The sequence below is a fragment of the Ptychodera flava genome, chromosome 5 (assembly GCF_041260155.1).
Source record: "Ptychodera flava strain L36383 chromosome 5, AS_Pfla_20210202, whole genome shotgun sequence".
In the NCBI taxonomy this organism is placed as follows: Eukaryota; Metazoa; Hemichordata; class Enteropneusta; family Ptychoderidae; genus Ptychodera; species Ptychodera flava.
This window is the reverse complement of record NC_091932.1, coordinates 34,584,611-34,604,024: the sequence shown is the minus strand read 5'-3', so window position 1 is coordinate 34,604,024 and position 19,414 is coordinate 34,584,611. Positions and strand designations below refer to the sequence as shown.

The 19,414-nt window shown below is 39.4% G+C and overlaps 2 protein-coding genes across 2 annotated transcripts; one reads left to right on the top strand and one right to left on the bottom strand.

Moving 5' to 3' along the window:
• Positions 1 to 535: 535 nt before the first annotated feature.
• LOC139133731 (FAD-dependent oxidoreductase domain-containing protein 2-like) lies at positions 536 to 6,802 on the bottom strand. The gene is made up of 7 exons (XM_070700497.1): positions 6,402 to 6,802; positions 5,303 to 5,983; positions 4,502 to 4,756; positions 4,054 to 4,299; positions 3,332 to 3,521; positions 2,374 to 2,602; positions 536 to 1,536 (listed from the first exon to the last, which is right to left on the bottom strand). The coding sequence occupies exons 1-7, from the start codon at positions 6,406 to 6,408 to the stop codon at positions 1,360 to 1,362; spliced, it is 1,785 nt and encodes a 594-aa protein (XP_070556598.1). The 5' UTR covers positions 6,409 to 6,802; the 3' UTR covers positions 536 to 1,359.
• Positions 6,803 to 10,295: 3,493 nt separating this feature from the next.
• Positions 10,296 to 17,589, top strand: LOC139133730 (FAD-dependent oxidoreductase domain-containing protein 2-like). Its single transcript, XM_070700496.1, has 8 exons — positions 10,296 to 10,353; positions 11,665 to 11,886; positions 12,674 to 13,354; positions 14,208 to 14,456; positions 14,758 to 15,003; positions 15,411 to 15,600; positions 16,044 to 16,272; positions 16,793 to 17,589. Exons 2-8 carry the CDS (start codon positions 11,880 to 11,882, stop codon positions 16,976 to 16,978), a joined length of 1,788 nt encoding a protein of 595 aa, XP_070556597.1. The 5' UTR covers positions 10,296 to 10,353; positions 11,665 to 11,879; the 3' UTR covers positions 16,979 to 17,589.
• Positions 17,590 to 19,414: the final 1,825 nt, after the last annotated feature.

The following is a 19,414-nucleotide window of genomic DNA, read 5'->3' as shown; positions in this document are numbered from 1 at the left end:
AGAGAATGATATGTTAAAGCCCCAGTGCTGCTAATTTTATCATTTTTATTTTGAATGTGAACCATTGTTCTTCTTCCCAAAGAATGTTGATATACACAGTATCCAGCTTGTAAACTCAGCCCCTATGGTTGTAAACTGCATTGTTATTCTTGAAAACTGACTTCTGGTCTGGACTAGAATTCAAATGTAAACAATAACCATGAATTTTACATATATAGATGATAAGTTGGCAAGCTAAATAGTGGGTGTTTCAACATTCTTTGGGGAGTAGAATAAGAAGTTGCAATTGATTTTTAAAAATAATGAAAAAAAAACATCGAAAGTTAGCAGCACTGGGGCTTTAAGATACATGTAATATGCACCTCGAAATTAAAATTTCTTAAACTATTGCTCAAACTTTACCCGAGGAAACTTTCAACCATTCTTCATCATAATCAAGAATAAAAATTAGAGGTCACCGTACACATTTCTGTATAATGGAAGAATGCTTTAGGGCCTAATGGCAGTAATCGCTTTTGGTAATACTATGGATTAAAATTAATTTTCGATATATTAACCTACAATGCGAAAAAGAAAGAAGTATTTAGCCCATGAGAATTAGATTATGACCAGAGAAAGTAGAGAAAGTTAAAATGACGAAGTAACAGTAGCATGGCAATGTACGCTGACAACGGCAAGAAGACTTCTAATGACAGAAATGCACTCAGATTATTAATTTTAGACATAAGCAAACATTTGGTGTCAATATTCGAGGCTCTTTTATTTCAGTAATAAGTCAGTCGTAATATTTTTTAACCTCGGCGGAGCATATATATACGTCGATGTATTGCTACTTTCTGGTGCTTTTTACGACAAAAGCTTTGCACTGAAAGCGTTTCTGCCCGGCCTTTTATCCAGAACTCATTACAATGAAACACACAACCAAAAGGATAATATTTTGCCTTGAAATTCCCACTGTAGGTGTCACTTTAAAACATTTATTGATTAGCTCAACAGCTTGATTCAGTGATCTTTACTGGCAATCAACTCTGCCGCACAACCTGTGTGGGGTATTTAAATTGTTAGTATTGATCATTCTGGTTGTAGAACACAATTACAGTGCAAAGGGCTCTCTTAAACAAAATTGCTATATTCTTAATAATGGAACTTACGATCTGCCAACATGTATGTCTAATGATGTATATGCTTAGTAGTTCTGCAGAATATGAACATTTGCACTAGTTTTTCCGTGTCTCAAGACCTGAAATCAATCTATTACCGCAGCTAGCACAGCTCCCTATGTTACTCTGGGTTTGCATATGGCAATATGTCTCTCAACATTATCTATAGACTGCCACTACCATGGCTCGAGTAAGAGGCTTACATCACCGGCTTCAGGTCAAGATTTTGAGGTTTGCAGCGAATCCCCTTCATTTCAAAAAATTCTGGCGGTATCCTAGCCTTCTCTTCTTCTGTAAGAGGCTTCACGTTGGTCTTGTACGTTTCTCTGGAAACCAGGAAGAAGTCGTAGTATTTTTTGCCGGGATTGAAGTTCATCTGCAAGAAAGTAACATGTACATGTTTTAGCAATGAGCGTTGTTTTGCAATATTATGCTCTTTCTCTACTGCACAAGACGTATTTAGATATTAAATCATCTCATAAAAGCTCATGTGCTGCTCGTACATTGCACTTAAAATATACTCTCGGTCTTCAAAGGGTAATATGCCTTTCACGATCCTAAATCTAACCGACTGTTAACCCTAGTTTGTTGCAAAGGTTGTTCTTGAAAGTCATTTTCACATCGATTTAAATCGGTAGAAAGGCAGGAATGCTAACGAATGTACCCATAGGGTGACGTGTTGTGGTGATGACAACGCTAATTTGCAGCAATCTCTTTCTTTAGGAAAACAACTTCGCACACTTGTGCATGTGCCGCAGCCATGGAAAGTTCACATACTATGAAGGCGATTCACTTTGGCCCTGATCAATGTTTCACCGAGAGGAAAGTTATGTTGCATTTTGTTTCAGATTTCTCACCGAAACATAGAGCATAGATATTTATATTTGCAAGACTCCAAAAAAAGTCCTCTGTAACGGTAGAATGCGCTTCGAGGACAGATACAGATTTTAAAATACGTTTTGGTTTACCACTTGCAGGGTTCATTAAGAAGCTCAAGGAATAAAATTTTAATTTTTTCCATGGAGTCAAAATGGATGTTGCCACTTTGAATTCCAAATGTAGGGAAATGTTGAGCATTTTCTTCCTCTTGTATGCTGATCCCTGATTTTAAAATTATGATTTCGAAAGGATATTATTTAAAGTTCTCTTATCGAAAGTTTAGACAAAGTTTAAGTCTTTTAATATTGAGCGATTTCTATAATTTCACACTTACGTGTTTGTTGATGAAATTTTTCAGGATGTTTCTGTTCTTGTCGGGATTGTCAGACTTGAATTCCTTGATGTCAAACCGGATACTCAATGATTCAACACAGCCAATCTCGTCGACGAATTCCCCGTTGTTGTAGTACGTAAGGTAAGGTCTCAGAGCAGCTTGACAGTGCTCGTCTTCTGATTGCGGCCAGTGGCTGAATGTAATAGGGTACCGCGCATGCTCACCGAACCTGGGCGAAATTAAGAAGGAAAGAAAGGAAAAAAGACAGAGAAAAACGTGAGAGATGTTGACACTATGCAGTCGCCATAAGTATTTGACAACATTATTTCACAAGCCCTAGTAATAAGAAGTATGTGACAACATTATTTCAAAAGCCCTAAGCTTACTGAGGTGGCTTGGGGTGCTCAGGCAACATCGTCAGAAATACACATTTTCTCACTTGTCGCGAGACTGCGCGAGATTTTGAAATTAAAAAGTTCCTATCAGTAGCAGACAACGCAAGTCGGTTTTAGTGTAAAAGTATATATAATCAGTATATATTGTTTGACTAACTTTAGTGACCTTTCCGCTTCTGAACTTAAGACGTGCAACGTTTTTGCCATTACCACAGTCGATGTCTTTCAAAATCAGTGGCCGGGCCAAAATTCTTTGGACCCCCTCACAGTAAGTATATTATTACACGGCGGTCGAAAATTCAATATCAGAAGTACTAACATTAACAAAAATATGAGTTGATGCCCTTCTTAATGAATTTTGCAATGGGGAGATTTTAGTGCCAAGAGATAAGTAGACATAGACAGTAACTTAGGGGGTCGTTAAGCTTAGTACATAGCCATCGAACCTCAAAAAATCCTTCGATTCGTACAGTCACAGGTATCTTTCCACTATCTTCTCTCGTAGCATGGTATCTTTCTAGTGATAGGGAAACCCATAAGAAAGGCATAAAGAAGATACTTACCTATCATAGTTATAAGTGAGACGCATGGTGAAGGCATGTTTAGCCTCCTTAAACCAGTCTTGCTCTTTGACATAGTCCAGCGGCAAATCAGTGTAATAGCGAATCTCCTCTTTTTTGTTTTCAGGAACGATGATTACGTCACCCATGACAGTATGAAGTTGGTATATCGCCGCATCAATACTAGCACGCTCTTAGGAGAAAAAATGCGTAAAGTCAGCAGTAGGTAAATTATCGGTATTTCAAATTCAATTTTCCATCTAAGTGAGTCATATTGTCTCTGCGGTCGACCATATTTGCAACATGGTGGATTTTCTGTATCTAAAAACACAAAAGATTACAGAAGTTAAAGTAAAGTTTTCGATCATATAGGAATTTCATACCAGAAATGCCCCAAAAGATGAAAAGATACACTTGTTTTGCTTGTTTCACAAACAGATGGAATTTTTGCCATGAAAAACGATTGCAGTATTTATCAGATCAATATCTCCAACTCTTGCAGTGACGAGAAGTTGACTTTTTACTCACAATGCATTTCAATATCATGCTGTGTGACCCCTTAGCACAAGAAAAATGCTTTTTAAGGTAGCAGAATTGGCATTGCGATCAACGACCGAACGAATTCTTTGATGTGAAAAACTATGAATCCTTCTCATACCGTGTTCATAGTTAAAACGTCAGAGTCAATTCAGTGCCTTTGATAACAAGATCTTTCATTCACGCACCTATTACATGGTCAGCAAGGGCAGCGCAGTCACGTGAAATCAGCTTAACCGGGTAAGGAACGTTGTGAAATTTCTGTTCCATCATTCGATGCATTGTCCGAATGTTGTATCTGAACCCGTGTATGAATCCAGACGCTGCTTGCTGGTCGTTGGCCTGCATGACAGTTCCAATAAAGTATAGATTTTCTACATTGTCAGATTCCCAGTTCGTCTTAAGTCGAGGGTACTGACCTTTCAACTTTGTTGCTGCAATACAAGGGCTTAAGTTAGAAGTCATATATGCTTTCAATGTTGGAATGTTCAAGGTGCCAGATTTACATCTACACACATGCATGCAAAAATTTCCATATTATAATACTCAATGCCGGTTCACAACGTTATCATACTTCTGAAGTTGACAGAAGTTCGGGAAGATCATCATGGAATCTCCTGAATAAAGTGGACCCACCTGGTTTACAGTTGTCAGCGAAAAGTGACAGATCCACATAGTTCCATCCAGCACACGAAATGACGTAATCATAAGGCTTTGTGTCGAAGAAATAGCCCGGAGTGTTCCAGTGAAGGACAATATCTTGGAAGTGAAGAGTAACGAACTCATCGCCCGGCTTCTTGCTAAGCTTAACACATTCGATACCGAAGTACGAATGAAGAGACTTCAATTGATACATATCCAAAACGTTGTTGTTAATAGCACGCAGATCACCTGTAAAGTCAATATTACACATTACATACACTCCATATGTGAACAAAGGCATTTGCCTGGAAATAGACAGAGTGGCACACATACAAATTTATAATTGATACACACACATACATACATACATACATACATACATACATACATACATACATACATACATACATACATACATACATACATACATACATACATACATACATACATACATACATACATACATACATACATACATACATACATACATACATACATACATACATACATACATACATACATACATACATACATACATACATACATGTTCAGAAATAGTAATGTACACCATAAGCAAAGGAAGATTCAACTTCTAGCTGACAGGCGTGAATTGTAATTCTAAAGACAGCATAGGCACGTATATGTATGTATGTATGTATGTATGTATGTATGTATGTATGTATGTATGTATGTATGTATGTATGTACTCACTTGTTAGTTATTGGTTACGTATTATATGTTACGAATGCCGGCAATATTCTCGCATATTTTCAAACACAACAGATGTGTACTCACCTACAAAATGAGTATTCCAAGCATGTTTCACCGCCCTGGCTCCGAAGATATGGACGTAAGCAGCATACGGTGACACGTGATCGGCAACTTCAAAGGCGCTGTTTCCCCGACCGATGACTGCGACGAGTTTACCCTCGTATTTCTTCGGGTCAATATCGTGAGTTGCATAGGTGTCAGCGTGTTCGATTCCCGGAATATCGGCGAGTCGCTCGGACACTGCACCAGTAGCCATTATCAAAACCTTACAACTGTATTCTCTGCCTTCTCCTGTCTTCAAATAAAACAGCCCTTCAGCCTTGCCGGGTCGATTTTCTTTACTGATGTTGGTCACTCGGGTGTTATATACGATCTTGACATCTGTTTCCCTGGCGTAATCACCGAGATACCGGACAAGGTCGTCGGCATGTGGGTAGAGATCTTCGGAGTAGTTGGTGAAAAGCAAGGAGCGATCGTCCGACAGCAACGAGTTCCAGTCATGCCGCATGTTGTATTCGAATTCTGGGAATGGGTTGTGCTTCTTGTTGATGGATAGCAGGACACGATGGCGAGGCTGCTGCGTGAAGAAATTCCCTGCCCTGATACTTCCTTCAAGGATCACGTAATCACGGTTGGATTTCTTCATGAAGTAGCCCATCTGAAGGCCGGCTGGACCGGCTCCGATGATGATGGTTTCATGGTATCCTGAAAACGACGAAGAACGTATATCTTATTGGTCACTGAAGCAATTTAAGTAACGATTTGACACATACAGGTGATGAGTTTGCGTCATTGATGTTTTGCTGAATAACCATTCAAAGTATGAAATCGGCCAGGTCATGACTACTTGTCTATCTCTGCTTTGCTAGTTTCATCTTTCCCTGCGTCAATTCTCTCTCTCTCTCTCTCTCTCTCTCTCTCTCTCTCTCTCTCTCTCTCTCTCTCTCTCTCTCTCTCTCTCTCTCTCTCTCTCTCTCTCTCTCTCTCTCTTTTGATTGAACCTTACAAGTCAATGATACACATAGGAGCTACTCCATAAATATGGACCCAAAATCATAAAATACAGTGTCAGGGATATCATCCGATGAAAAATAAATTGAACACATGTTAAAACCTCCCTTACGTGACATGTTTTCTGGTGAAGACTTTTCCTGTGGAGTGGAAACTTCGAGATGATGAGAAAGCGCTGAGTGGTGCCGTTCAGATGGTATCTGAATGCAGACGATGATGTATCTCCAAGATCTTTAAATACCTTCGCTTCAGACGTGACGAATGACGATCACGTGCACCTGCTATTGCATTATTGACCTGGGTCGTAACGATCACTGATATCCTTCATCCGACGTCGATACGGAGAATGGCTTATATCGGTAAGAGTCTTCTTTCTCACTCTAAAGCTATCTCAAGGTAGCCCATGATCCATGGTCGTTCAATTTGTGACTCTGGTCTACAATTTCTTGTCGCATTCAGCAAATAGTTCAACGGCTTCCTACGTCTAGTATTCTTCTCATGTGACGGATAAAACTTGTTTGATTTTGGAAAAGTCATTCAGATTAAACGAGTGTCGCGTGATTCAACAACAATATAATCGAAAGACTAGGTCATTAATTGGTTGTTAACCCCTTTTCAAAAGTGTAGAAACATGAATGCTGATTTATATCTGTCACGAAAATAAACATACTAAACTAAGGAGTCCTCAGTTTACGCACAGTGTCCGACATCGATTCCAAATAGACGCAGAAGGCAAAGTAAATAAATTGAAACCCTTTGACAATCTTGAATGTTGGAAATTTCCAGTGAATTGCCTTAGACCCTGAGTGCCGCAAAATTGGGGGCAGTGTGCAGCAGCTCGGAAGCTTTAATAGATAGCGATTATTTACAGCGAGTTAAGGAGTATCAAACAAAGGATATGTGCAGCTGATATTGATAATGATATTCAGCCAACCAATAAGCTGCAAGCTTCTGAGACGGTCTGCAAAGAAAATTACAGTAAGATCTCATAGAGTGTACGTCTTAAAGATGTGTTTGGAAGTCAATAGTTTAAAGTTGACTTTACGCTCTTACACTTACCAACGAGACAATGCTCGTGAATGAAAGTACAAAGCTGTACATCTGTGGTCGAAAGAGGGTATAGCATTTAGCAGTTTGGATAACGCCTTACATTGTTGAACTGTACTTATTATCCGCGAGTAATAGACACACTTTGTCATAGTTGGTTTTATAGTGGCAAGATAACTTTCCTTTCTTTTATGCTTTAGACAGACACAGAAAGTATCAAAAAGTATAGTCAGACGCGCGTAAATTAGGGGGTTTACATGCTCCGTTTTCGTGTCTGTTTGTAGCGTGCGCATGAATATTGATTTCACTGATGCATCTGCGAAAGGCGAAAAGTAGTCGATCAAGCCTGGAACAGTATGATTTTGCTTTTTATAAGTGCATCGGAAGCATCAGATGATCCTTTGCTGCGGTAAAAGTGAACAAAACAGGTCATCATCAGTGTCAAGTGATATGTATCGTCAACGGAAAGCGCGAGTGTTCGATGTCAGTTCCAAGTCTTGCCAGTTTCAAGTTTTTCTTATTTTACTGAGTACATTTCCGACGATGAGGACACCCATGATTAGATCCCCTATTCTCATACAAAATTTCAACGAACGTTAGCGAGTGATATTAAAGTCCCAAATGGACAATGGAAAATTAGGACCGTTGGTATACAATTACGGACAATTGTATCAACATGTCTCACTAGGAGTCAAATAGAGATATTAAACAGAGGGTGCAAGGTAGACCACTTTGCTGATTTATACGATTGTATGCACTAAAGACCTTAGTCATTTGGAAGGGGTCATCTGTCATTTCTGTCGTTATGTACTGTTCTGATTGAGGACCTTTAATGTGCCTTGGTTGCACACGAACTTGCTTGACGTGAATTCGCTTCCAACCTTTATAGCTGCTCAGAGAATATTTGCACATAGTGGATAGTTGAACTCCTGTAACACCGTGGAAGGGATGACATGCTGTCTGTATAAGTGTTCTATGTATAGCTATCTCAGTTACAGACGTAACTATTGCATGTAAATATCTGCACGTGACAAGGGAATTTATCTAAATGACATCATACGTTACGTGAGATATGTACGTGCCAACTTTTTGTGATCTGATCGCAAAAGTCCGAAGACTCATGCAGCTTTTGACCTTACAGAACAGTGAAATCGTGAGATTTCATGTCTGCCTATTACAGACCCCCAGCCTGTCATTATATGATTCGATGCTTTCTCTGGTTTGAAAATTATAGAATCACGATGTAAGTTTTTCAATGAAGGTGAAGAAGCTAATAATTCAAAGTAGTTTAACACGATTGATACGGTGTTTTCAACCTGGTTTTTCAGCATTGGCCTAAATGCTATAAACTTTCAATATTAACCTCTCTTTGGGAACCTTTGTGTTTGCGTTCATTGTCAGACGAGAGTTTGTGTAGACCTTTATAAGATAGCAAATTTCGACAATAGGGATGTAGTAGGAAAGATGCTTCAAAGAATTTTCTGCATATTGTGAATAAAAACTTGAAATCTGCATGAGAGGTTATCTACTTTGATATCAAAATTCACAGTGATGAGTGTGCGTCGTGGGCGCGCGCAGTGTCACTGAAAATAGACTATAGATATTCATGGGTTATTAGTGATCATGATAGTCGAGAACTAAATCACTCAAATATCTTGTTTTATTTGAATTTCAACTGAAATAAATATTAGGAAGGTCACCATGTTATAAGTCTAGTGGGGAGGGTCACACTTTATACACGAGGATAGGGGAGGGTTACAATTTACAGTACAGGTGTGAACCGAATTCCGCCGGGCCCGGACAACCCAAATGCAATTACTTAAGGCTCCCTAAATGAAACTTTCAACCATTCTCTTACTAAATCAACGATAAAAATCAGGGGCCACCGTGCAAAGTTTGGAACTAGCGATACAAACTACTCAACATTTTGCGATATTTGAAATTCAAAATGAACGCCATCCCTGTGTGGAGTAAAAATAAAGTTTACGATTTTCAAAACACCCTAAGACTGTGAAGTTTTGCTTTCTGCAAGAGGTTTAAAATGAGCCCCAACAAGTTGTGCATTGTAGAAATTTGAGAGTGAGAATATCTTCCCGAGAGTTGTCTTTAATCATATGACTTAACTTCGTCGACATATGCAAATTTATACAATTCACTTTTCTGAGTATTACACTGAAGTCTTGCCTTTGAGTTGAATATTATGGATTTTCTTTTGACATAGCAAAAAATAATTCAAAATTTTCAAATCTAGGACAGATCGTAGTGTGATGCAGGCCTGTACAACCCGTGCACGCTGTTTGAAATTGTGCAAATTCAATCGTCTGAAATACCGAGACGCGTGAAAACATTGATGATGTTCTTTATCCAGCATTTTCCTTTCATTTTTCGTCTTTTTAAGCATGTCATTGAAAGACTAATCTTCTAACAACTAAACCGTAAGACTTGAAACGCTTTTCTCGACCCTCTTCGGCGTGTTTCAGTGGACCGGTTAACACGAGTAAACCCGTTGAGAAAGTCGATGATCAACACAACAGGCAACTCGAGTTGCTTGCCGCGTTGCCTGGTTTGTATGGTATCGTCGCGTCGCCAGAGTGGTTAGGCGACTGGTCAACTGGCGTTTGGACGAAGTACATGTACTTCGTGTACACACTGTGTAGCGTCGCCTGGGAAAAATTTGACACAATGTTATGTCCATAACACGACCCCAGGCCGAAGTCCAATCATCGATCGTAATTACATTTGTAGTATTACAAAAAAGTGACAAAAAGTCAAACAAACCTACAAAAACTAGAAAGGAAATTTTAAAAATGAAAAAATATTATCTCTTACATAGTCGATCGAACGATCAGGTGGTACGGTAACCTTTGACCCATAAACGTGGCTGGCTTTTTGTACAATGCACATACTTTTACGGGAGCATAGACGCTGAGTTCCGGCGACAGGTTGCAGAATGAATTGTTTTGTGTAAGTAGGCCTTTATACAGGACAACAACTGGCTGCCGAGGTCAGGTACACAGGTAAATGAATAGAGCTGTTTGCATTACACGAACTTCAAGTGCGACCCCAAACGTTGGCAACCTCCCCCTCATCCCGGCAAAATGTTTTAAAGCAATTTTCGTCGGATTTGGGTTGCATTTTTTCCGTTTTTTCCGCAGAGAAAAGTTATACTGGCATGGAGAGGGACCACAGGTATCAATGTTAGCTATAACAGGTGTAACGACCCGGAAAAAATATTGAAAAGGGCAGATATGTCTTAACCTTTAACTTATTCATACCCTCGCAGGATTATGGTTCTAATTACATTCACAAGGTTTCCTATGGAGAGTATTATGGGATTTGGTGGAGGGTGAATAGAATTTTGTACTACAGTAGAAAGCAGCATTGGGTAAGGGAACGGGCATTGGGAAACCAACTAGTGAGGAGAGTCATCGAAACAGTATGGGAACTGGGAAGTCAACGACTGGATTGCGCTTTACCGAAAGCGATGGCGGATCCCACTTGGAAGTTGTGCGAAGAGCTAGAGAGCTGCACTTTAAAATGTAAATAAAGTTGAAGTACTTGTTGAACTAAGAAAACTGGTGCAGTGAACACCTAATATAATGATTGCGGTTACTTTGCCTGCTAGCTAGTGGAGAGATACCAATCTGGCACCCTTCCCCAATGAACAACAAACTTCCCGCACTCACACTTGATGAAGTAAGGGCGTATACACTACTTTCATTCTTTAACACTTCATAATTATCGAAAGCCAACCTTCACAGTGACGGGACTCCGAGTTTACAAATTAAAACTTATGTATAAATCGCAATAAACTGAAGATAAACAGATATAAAGTTAACCTAACTAATACATGAGTCACATGACACATTTGAGAAACAAATATTAAGGAAAAGCTTCGGCCTTCAAGATTCTAACCGTCGGGTGGTATGAATAAATTCTGTGTTTTTCTGTATAAACAGAGTGACAAGAAAACATGTTATCGTCATTTAAAATCTTGCATATCTGTAAAGTCGATTTTGAATCATATTATCGAGCCTAGATATACAATTCCGAATACCTATTTACCTGGTTGACCAGATTTGGCCCAATATACATTGACATTCCGAAAACATGACCATCCAAATGTTATTTAGTTTGCTCGGAAATTTTCATTTTGCTTCAATAGGCTGCTTTGCCCTCGTTTCTTTGATACCTGTACACATATAACCCCGAGTGCACACAAAATAAACGAACTCGTCCATTAGTACTCTGTCCCCGTGTCTCGCATGTCACTATAGCTCGGCCATGCACGTGAAGAAATATATTTCACCCTGTCTTGTTTTCCGAAGACAGCGACCGTACCTAACCTGCTCTGCAGTGTCTTGTTATCTGGTTCACTGATACGACCCTTCCGTGCACGTGCCTGTCTTTGCCGACTCTCAAGTCGAAGGTATATAAACATCTCGTCCCCTGCGTGTCGTGGGTCAGACAGGAGTCAGTCTCTCAAGACAGCTGCATACAATCGGCGGAGTATTAATCCTACAGCTTCGTTTGGTCATCAAAAATGCCAAGTAAGCCTGATTCTAATGCCATTCATCAATATTTTTATATGACTGCAATCGCATATTGTAGGTATTTACACCGTCGTGTTCGTCATCTTCGCTTATGTGTAGCGATCGTCATGACGTCGAATATATTACTAAACATGTTCAGCTTCCTCGGTATATTCGAAATTTTCCATTAAGTTACATTGCATTTGACGCTGACAACGTGGATATCCATATTTGGGCGCCGCTTTCGTACATACTACTATAATTGTTTTATTTATCTGATATAATAAACAAATGTAGATATTGTGAAGCAGGGATTTTTGATAATCGAGTGTCCTGCCTTTTCAGATGGTCTGGTTAGGCGCTGTGTACATGTACGCAGTCGAGATTATTTTTATTTAGTTTTGGCAATGCTTGTAGCTTGCTAGTAACAATAATGAGCAAAAACCACAAGTGCAGAGCTGCTACTGTCGCTATGTGTAGAATTTGCAAATTTTCGAAGAAAAACAACGGCCATTATACCAATGTCATAAAATTGCATGATGCGTGTGAAGTTAAAGTTCAGATTTCGATATAAACTCTATCAGTACCAATTTGCTCTCATTTTAACAGAAAAGTTCTTTATCAAAGACAAATCGACTTGTGATCGACCATTCCGTACATTCAGAAATATCACATTGTCAGCGTTCATCGACAGTGGAATTATTTTATTGTGTGATGTATAGGATTGCGATTTTATTTCGCAATCTCAATTTTCTATCTATCATTGCAATCCGTCTACATTTCAATCATTTGATCCTACTTGCAGCCTATCACGAAACCATTATCATCGGAGCCGGTCCAGCCGGTCTCCAGATGGGTTACTACATGAACAATGCCGAGCGGGACCATATCATCCTTGAAGCTGCAAACAAAGCTGGCCACTTCTTCACCCATGAGCCCCGTCATCGTCTGCTCATTTCCATCAACAAAAGGTTCAACCCGTTTCCAGACTTCGAGTATAACATGAGGCACGACTGGAACTCTTTGCTCTCGGATGATCGCTCTCTGCTCTTCACAAAGTACACAGACAAGCTCTTCCCGGCGGCAGACGACCTTGTTCGATACATGAACGACTACGCGCAGAAACACGAAATCAAAATTCAATACAACACCCGCGTGGTCCACATCAGCAAGGAGAACCGACGCGGAGCTGCCAAGGGGTTGTTTTATCTTAAGACCGAAGGCGGCGGTGAATATAGCTGTAAGGTTCTGATAATGGCCACAGGTGCAGTGGCAGAACATCTCCCCGATATGCCAGGTCTCGAGTATGTCGATACCTACGCAAGTCACGACATCGACCCGGAGAAGTACAAGGGCAAACTTGTCGCTATCATTGGTCGAGGAAACAGTGCCTTTGAAGCGGCTAATCACCTTGCACCTTACGCTGCCTTTGTGCACATTTTCGGAGGAAGGGCCCTGAAACATGCCTGGAATACACATTTTGTCGGTAAGTTTTGAATTCTTGAGTCATATCAAGCCACTTAAAATTGTAACTAACGAGGGTCTTCAATGAGACTGGTTTAAAAGAGGGAGTTTGACTTGAGCTTGGAAGTCCACCTTGCTTGAATATCGTTTCTCATACGCTCCTCGAATTAAACGAATGAAGGAAGGCACCGTTACACCTTGGACTTTATTGAGGGGGTTTAAATATAATTGAAAGCAGTAAATAATGAAATATACAAACCTGCTTTCTCACTCAAATTTTCAAAATTTCTTGAAAGTGAACCTTCTTGTCAAATTATTACGTGCTCTCTGTTCTGACCGATCCACTCAATACAAGAACGTTACTAGGTCGCCAAACGTAAGGGTGCATATTACGAAATGCTAGCCTTGGTTCAAGTCTGTGATTTGTGAATGTGCGACTTTGGTAGATGCGAGGGTTTGTGTTCTCTTTTCACTTCAAAACGTGTGAGTGCAGAGTAAACGCCATACAGGAGAGTTTCACCCGGAATCTTGCACTAAGAATCTTATAATCTACTGCGCAGACTCAAAGGCAATGCGTTTGATTCGATCGCTTGGAAAACCTGACAGGGCTGCCAAATTTCAAATAGGTTTCTATGAATTCGAAGAGACACAAGAGAAACCGATGCAAGTGATTTTTGTTTTACTTTTTAATTAACCGACATGAACCAAGTCTAAGGAAATACTTTATATTCAGCCATTCTAGAAATGTCATGAACTTGGCAAAGATTTCACCTTTTGTCTCAAATATACAGACTTGTACACTTCATTCAGCACTTGTCAATTGTTTATTAAACTTCGATTACCATCTAAATACTACATCTTTTACTAATGTACAGGTGACCTGCGTGCTATAAACAATACAATTTTGGACATGTATATGTTGAAGTCCCTCCATTCATATTTGGGTATTGAATGCCTGGGATTTTCAAAGGAAGGCGACCAAATTATACTTCACTTCCGAGACTTGGTTCTGCACTGGACCACACCAGGCTGGTTCCACGACACCAAACCCTACGACCATGTCATCGTATGCACTGGATGGAAGTACGTTGACCCTTCCCTGTTCGCTGATAATTGTAAACCAGGTAAGTCGGACATATTTTTGATGCATACAATTTTTCATCCGACTTTAACTTTTGAAATTTGTACATGAGAAGGAAACATAAAAACAACGAGGCCAATTGCTTGTTTTTCTTATCATGGTTAAGGTACCGTGGTTTTGATATGAAAGCTTGTGAAAACGATGCTCTACTGTCCAGCATTTCTCATTACATTCTGTTAGTAGTAGTGAATGACGTTGATACGGTTTATTATAATGCGAAGGTCAAAAACTTGTCTCCAAAACTCATACGCCAAGGGTTTTAAAGTCGTTTGTTTGCGTTTCAGCGACCAAGAAACGGGGCAAATTCCCAGTTCTGAAAACAAACTGGGAATCAGAAAATGTTGAAAACCTCTTTTTCATGGGAACATCTATGCAGGCCATCGATCGCCAGGCCGCATCCGGATTCATCCACGGTTTCAGATACAACGTGAGAACCATGCATCGTCAAATGGAAGAGAGGTATCAAGGCGTTCCTTACCCAGTCAAACTGCTGCCACGTAACGTGTCCCCTATTGCTGATCTCATGATTGGTAAGTTATGAGATATGATCAATTATTGTGTACAGTGCTTTATGTGTCCACTGTACAGAACGAAGTGTATTTGAACTTAAATAAGGTTACCGTGAGTCACCGGACCAGATTGTAGTAATCTCCGTACTTCCCTTTTATCATAAGTACAACAGCTCTGAGATATCAAGTTAAAATAGAGTACTACTTTCAAAAAAACAATATTTTTTGATGACGTAAATTAAAAGATATCGCAGTAACGGTAAAAACTCTCTATTTGACCCCGACACATTGTCTCTAAATTTGACTGTTTCTGAAACCCGTTTCCCAATTTCTTGAACGATGTCGGGTGATTATATAAAACTGTATCGATCGCTTTCATATAAGGTCATGCAGTTCATGTTTACCGCTGAGTTTCTTCTGATCTTCAGAGCGTTCAAGTATCGAGGCTGGTATTTATCAGCTGAATACCTTCATGGGAGATGTTGTCATCATTCCTGAAGACCCCAACGAACAGGTCCGCTACTATCCAGATCTTCCTATGGTCTACGCTTTAGAACAAGAATGGTTTAAGAAAGCCAAGTTTGCCTACACCATGTTCCTCAAGTATTACTTTGACAGGTTCGTACCAAGAGTAACTTTTCTTTTTCTGTCACATTATTCACATCATGCGCTCTCTACTTTAAAACAGTCTACGTGGCTTCAACCCTAATCATCTATATTTATAGGCAGGGATACTGGGGTAGTTTTAAAAACAGTTTCAAAAAGTTAACAAGCCCTATAATGCGGCGCCCTCAACGGTAAATAAGACATGAAAGGTTGACGTTCTAAAAGTGGTGGACCTAGGAGCTAGGGATTAAAATTTGAAAGGTTTGGGGATAGTGTTTTATTGTATTGTGCTTTCAGTATGACTGTTGTAATCAAGATTTCTTGATTATTTTTAAAAGGCAACCAAATGTTCAGCATTACCCTACAAAAAGCATTTAATCGAGCGGCAATGTTAGGAGATATTACGAGGTCCAGTGTCTGATATTTCAAGGTTGTTTAATTTCTCCAACGTACAGGTTTGAAGAATACGCAAAGGACGCCATCGTTTTCGATCACTGGCCAAATCCCGAGGATGAGCACTGCCAGGCTTTCCTGAGACCAACCGTGTGTTACTATAGCAACGGAGAGTTCGTGGAAGAAATCAGTGGTACAGAAAACCTGGTTCTAAGATTCGACACCGAAGATCACTCGGCTGATAACATCGACAAGAACAGAAACTTGTTCAAAAACTTCATCAACAAACATGTAAGCACGGTTCTTTCCCTTATTGTCTACGGTTGTCTCTCTATTCTATGTGCTTCTATATAATAAGAAAAATTCCATTAGCGTCTAAGCGTGGTTGCAAAACCAATAAGCTTCGAATAAATTTTGTGTAACAGACATTGCACATATCACAGGACATGCCAAATGTTGCATTTATCGCATCTTCACCATTTGAGGGTGGGCGGTATTGCTAAGCAAATCTGATATAAATTAAATTGTAGTTCTTTAAATGTTGATACAATGTTTAAATCAAATTCAACATATTCCATTCTCCCAGGGTAATTATTCAGACTCTTAATATGTTCGAAACTTTTCTGGTCTATCATTTATCTGGTCTCAAGGTATAGCTCTTGAAGTAAGAACATTTTCACCGTCTTGGTTTTTCGAAAATCGAAAATTTGTGTGTGCATGGGGGAGGGAGGGGGTGGAATTGTAAAAATCATTGCTTTTGTCAATGAAAATTCAAAACCGCATTCGCTAAGTCGTTCTATTTTTCTCACAGACGAATCTCAATCCCGGTGAAAAGTTCAATGATTACTTCTTGCTGTCAAAGGATAGAAAACCAACTGTCTTCAGGCCACTTACAGAGGAAGAAATGAAGAGAGTACCACCAGAATTCTACAAGACCATTAATTACAAGTGCAGGCCAAGCACACTGGATCTGCTGCCACCACCGGTGGCAGAGTAAACATTGCTGACGTCAGTTCTACTGATATGCAAAATTGTAGTTTCGATCACATACCAAGTTATTTGAAAACTGGACTGATTACTCTGAAATACCTCACAATCCAATTATATGGGTTTCAACAAGATCAACTGTAATATTTCAAAAAAGAAACATTAGCAATTCTTGTTTAAGATTCCCCCTTCCGTGCATTCTGTCACACTATCAAAGGCAATTCACAGGCAACCTGTGGGTGAAATTTGACCCAAGCTACTATTCACGTATAACTTAACACAGCAAAATTCGATATATCCGATTATCGAACGAAAACCCTTGTTATTCGACGAAGTGCTCGATAGGTGGCGTTCGTCGTGCCATCGTATCGCAACAAGGCTATGACATCGCACACTTCACATTTTAATTATCCTGTAAAACCTCTGAACCATAGCGTTCTGTTCACTTTTCGACAGAAATCAACAATCATCTTTTCTAAAAACAGAAAAACTAAAACAGTTGCTCTTGATCTTTCTGGTAATCATATGGGACACAGAAACTTTATATGGTGACTTCTTAGAGGCTGTGGAGTTACTTGTGACTATGTCAAGAACCTGAAATTAAAAAATTATGATATAGAATTATGATTTGTTCATGTTTGATTTTTGTGCTGTATTTATCAGTTGTTAAAGTATATATAATACATGTACACACACACACACACACACACACACACACACACAGACACACAGACACAGACACAGACACAGACACAGACACACACACACACACACACATATATATATATATATATATATATATATATATATATATATATATATATATATATATATATATATATATATATATATATATATATATATAATAACTTGATTGATACACACTACCACACCAGTTGTTTGGTCCGAACGTATTTTAATGAACTTGTGACACAACGTTTCGCTCCAAAACTGGAGCTTCTTCAGGTGTACTGTATAACGGAAAATACAAAGATCGTGCTTATAAATAAATGTTGTACATTAAGAACACATTGCTTTAAGAAACTTTAAACTGTGGAATTGTCTGAGAAAGTCGATCGATTGGAAATGATGTACCACCTTGTAGTCCGACGCCCAAGGTTGGAATCTTGCGTGCGCATATGCAGGTGAATGGCTATTTATACCTCCGGGAAATGGACTGAGAGGGCGCTGTGGGAACTTATTTGAATATTGGGCGGATGTTTAAGCCAACAGGTGAAAGAGTATTGAGTTTCTGGATCCATAGCACGCGTGGATCCATAGTGATTCGATTTGTTTACGCAGCTTATCATCTGACTGATATATTTGCACTATAGCGAAAACTGTAATGTCGTTGATGTCATGCTGATCAGAGTTGAAATGGGTGGCTACAGGGGTGTCTTATTGTGGCGAGTAGTCGAGAGATGATGGTTGAAACGTAGTCTAAGTGAAGTCTTAGTTTCACCCACATATTGTTTTGAGCAACGTTTGCATGTGTGATGAAATAAATTATGTTTTTACTTTGACAGCTCATATTATTTCTGATTTCATGGGTGGTATTATGTCTGAATTTCCTTTAAGCAAGGCTAAAGTGCTCATATAGATCATTGGAATTTTAGACCGCCTACAACAACAAGAAACATTTCAGAATAAAATGTAAACGATAGTTTTTGAGTATCGCGTAAAAACGCGGTTTCTAAGGCGTAACCGTGGAATTCAATTAGTGCGGATTTTTTGAACAATACCCGATCAGAAGCAGAGTTAACCCCTCCAAATATATATAAATGCAATCGAAATCGCAAGGGAAGAACTACTTCTAGTTATGGTCAAATATGATCTACAAGAGTCATATACTCAACAATTTTCATTAACTTTAAAGCATTCCGATTTCGAGCGCTCCTGGGCGACGAGAGCGGTGACTATTTTGTCTGTATATTTTGAAAGTCGCCATATCAATAAATGCTATGCGCACGACGTCACACTGTTACGCTATATGCCAACCAAAGACCTTTGTGCAGGTAGACCGTGTTTTATGGCCTTCAATGTTTGCTTTAGCTTATACAAAAAATGATAAGGGCTTCACGGGATAGGATTTAACACAGTAATCACAGTATTTAGCCACCCAGAATGGCCGTGTTTAGCAAAGTCCTTCATAGTCAGACATCGGGCAATATCATATCGCAAGCCGCGGCAATTTTGTTATTTACTTGTTTCCTACATGTAACAAGTCACGATTGTAGCTCAGGATCAGTACGCGAACCGGCATGTTGTGTATAAGGCTAGACAACCGAAGAAATAAAACCCAACCCATAACCCAACACCGTTATGATATCTTAAAATGTTTAATAATATTATTGGTCCTTTAATACTTGTATCATGTCGATAGCTCCCACCCTTTTCCTGTTGGCTACAACCATTCAGGAGATCAACATCTGTCTTTTTCACCTGT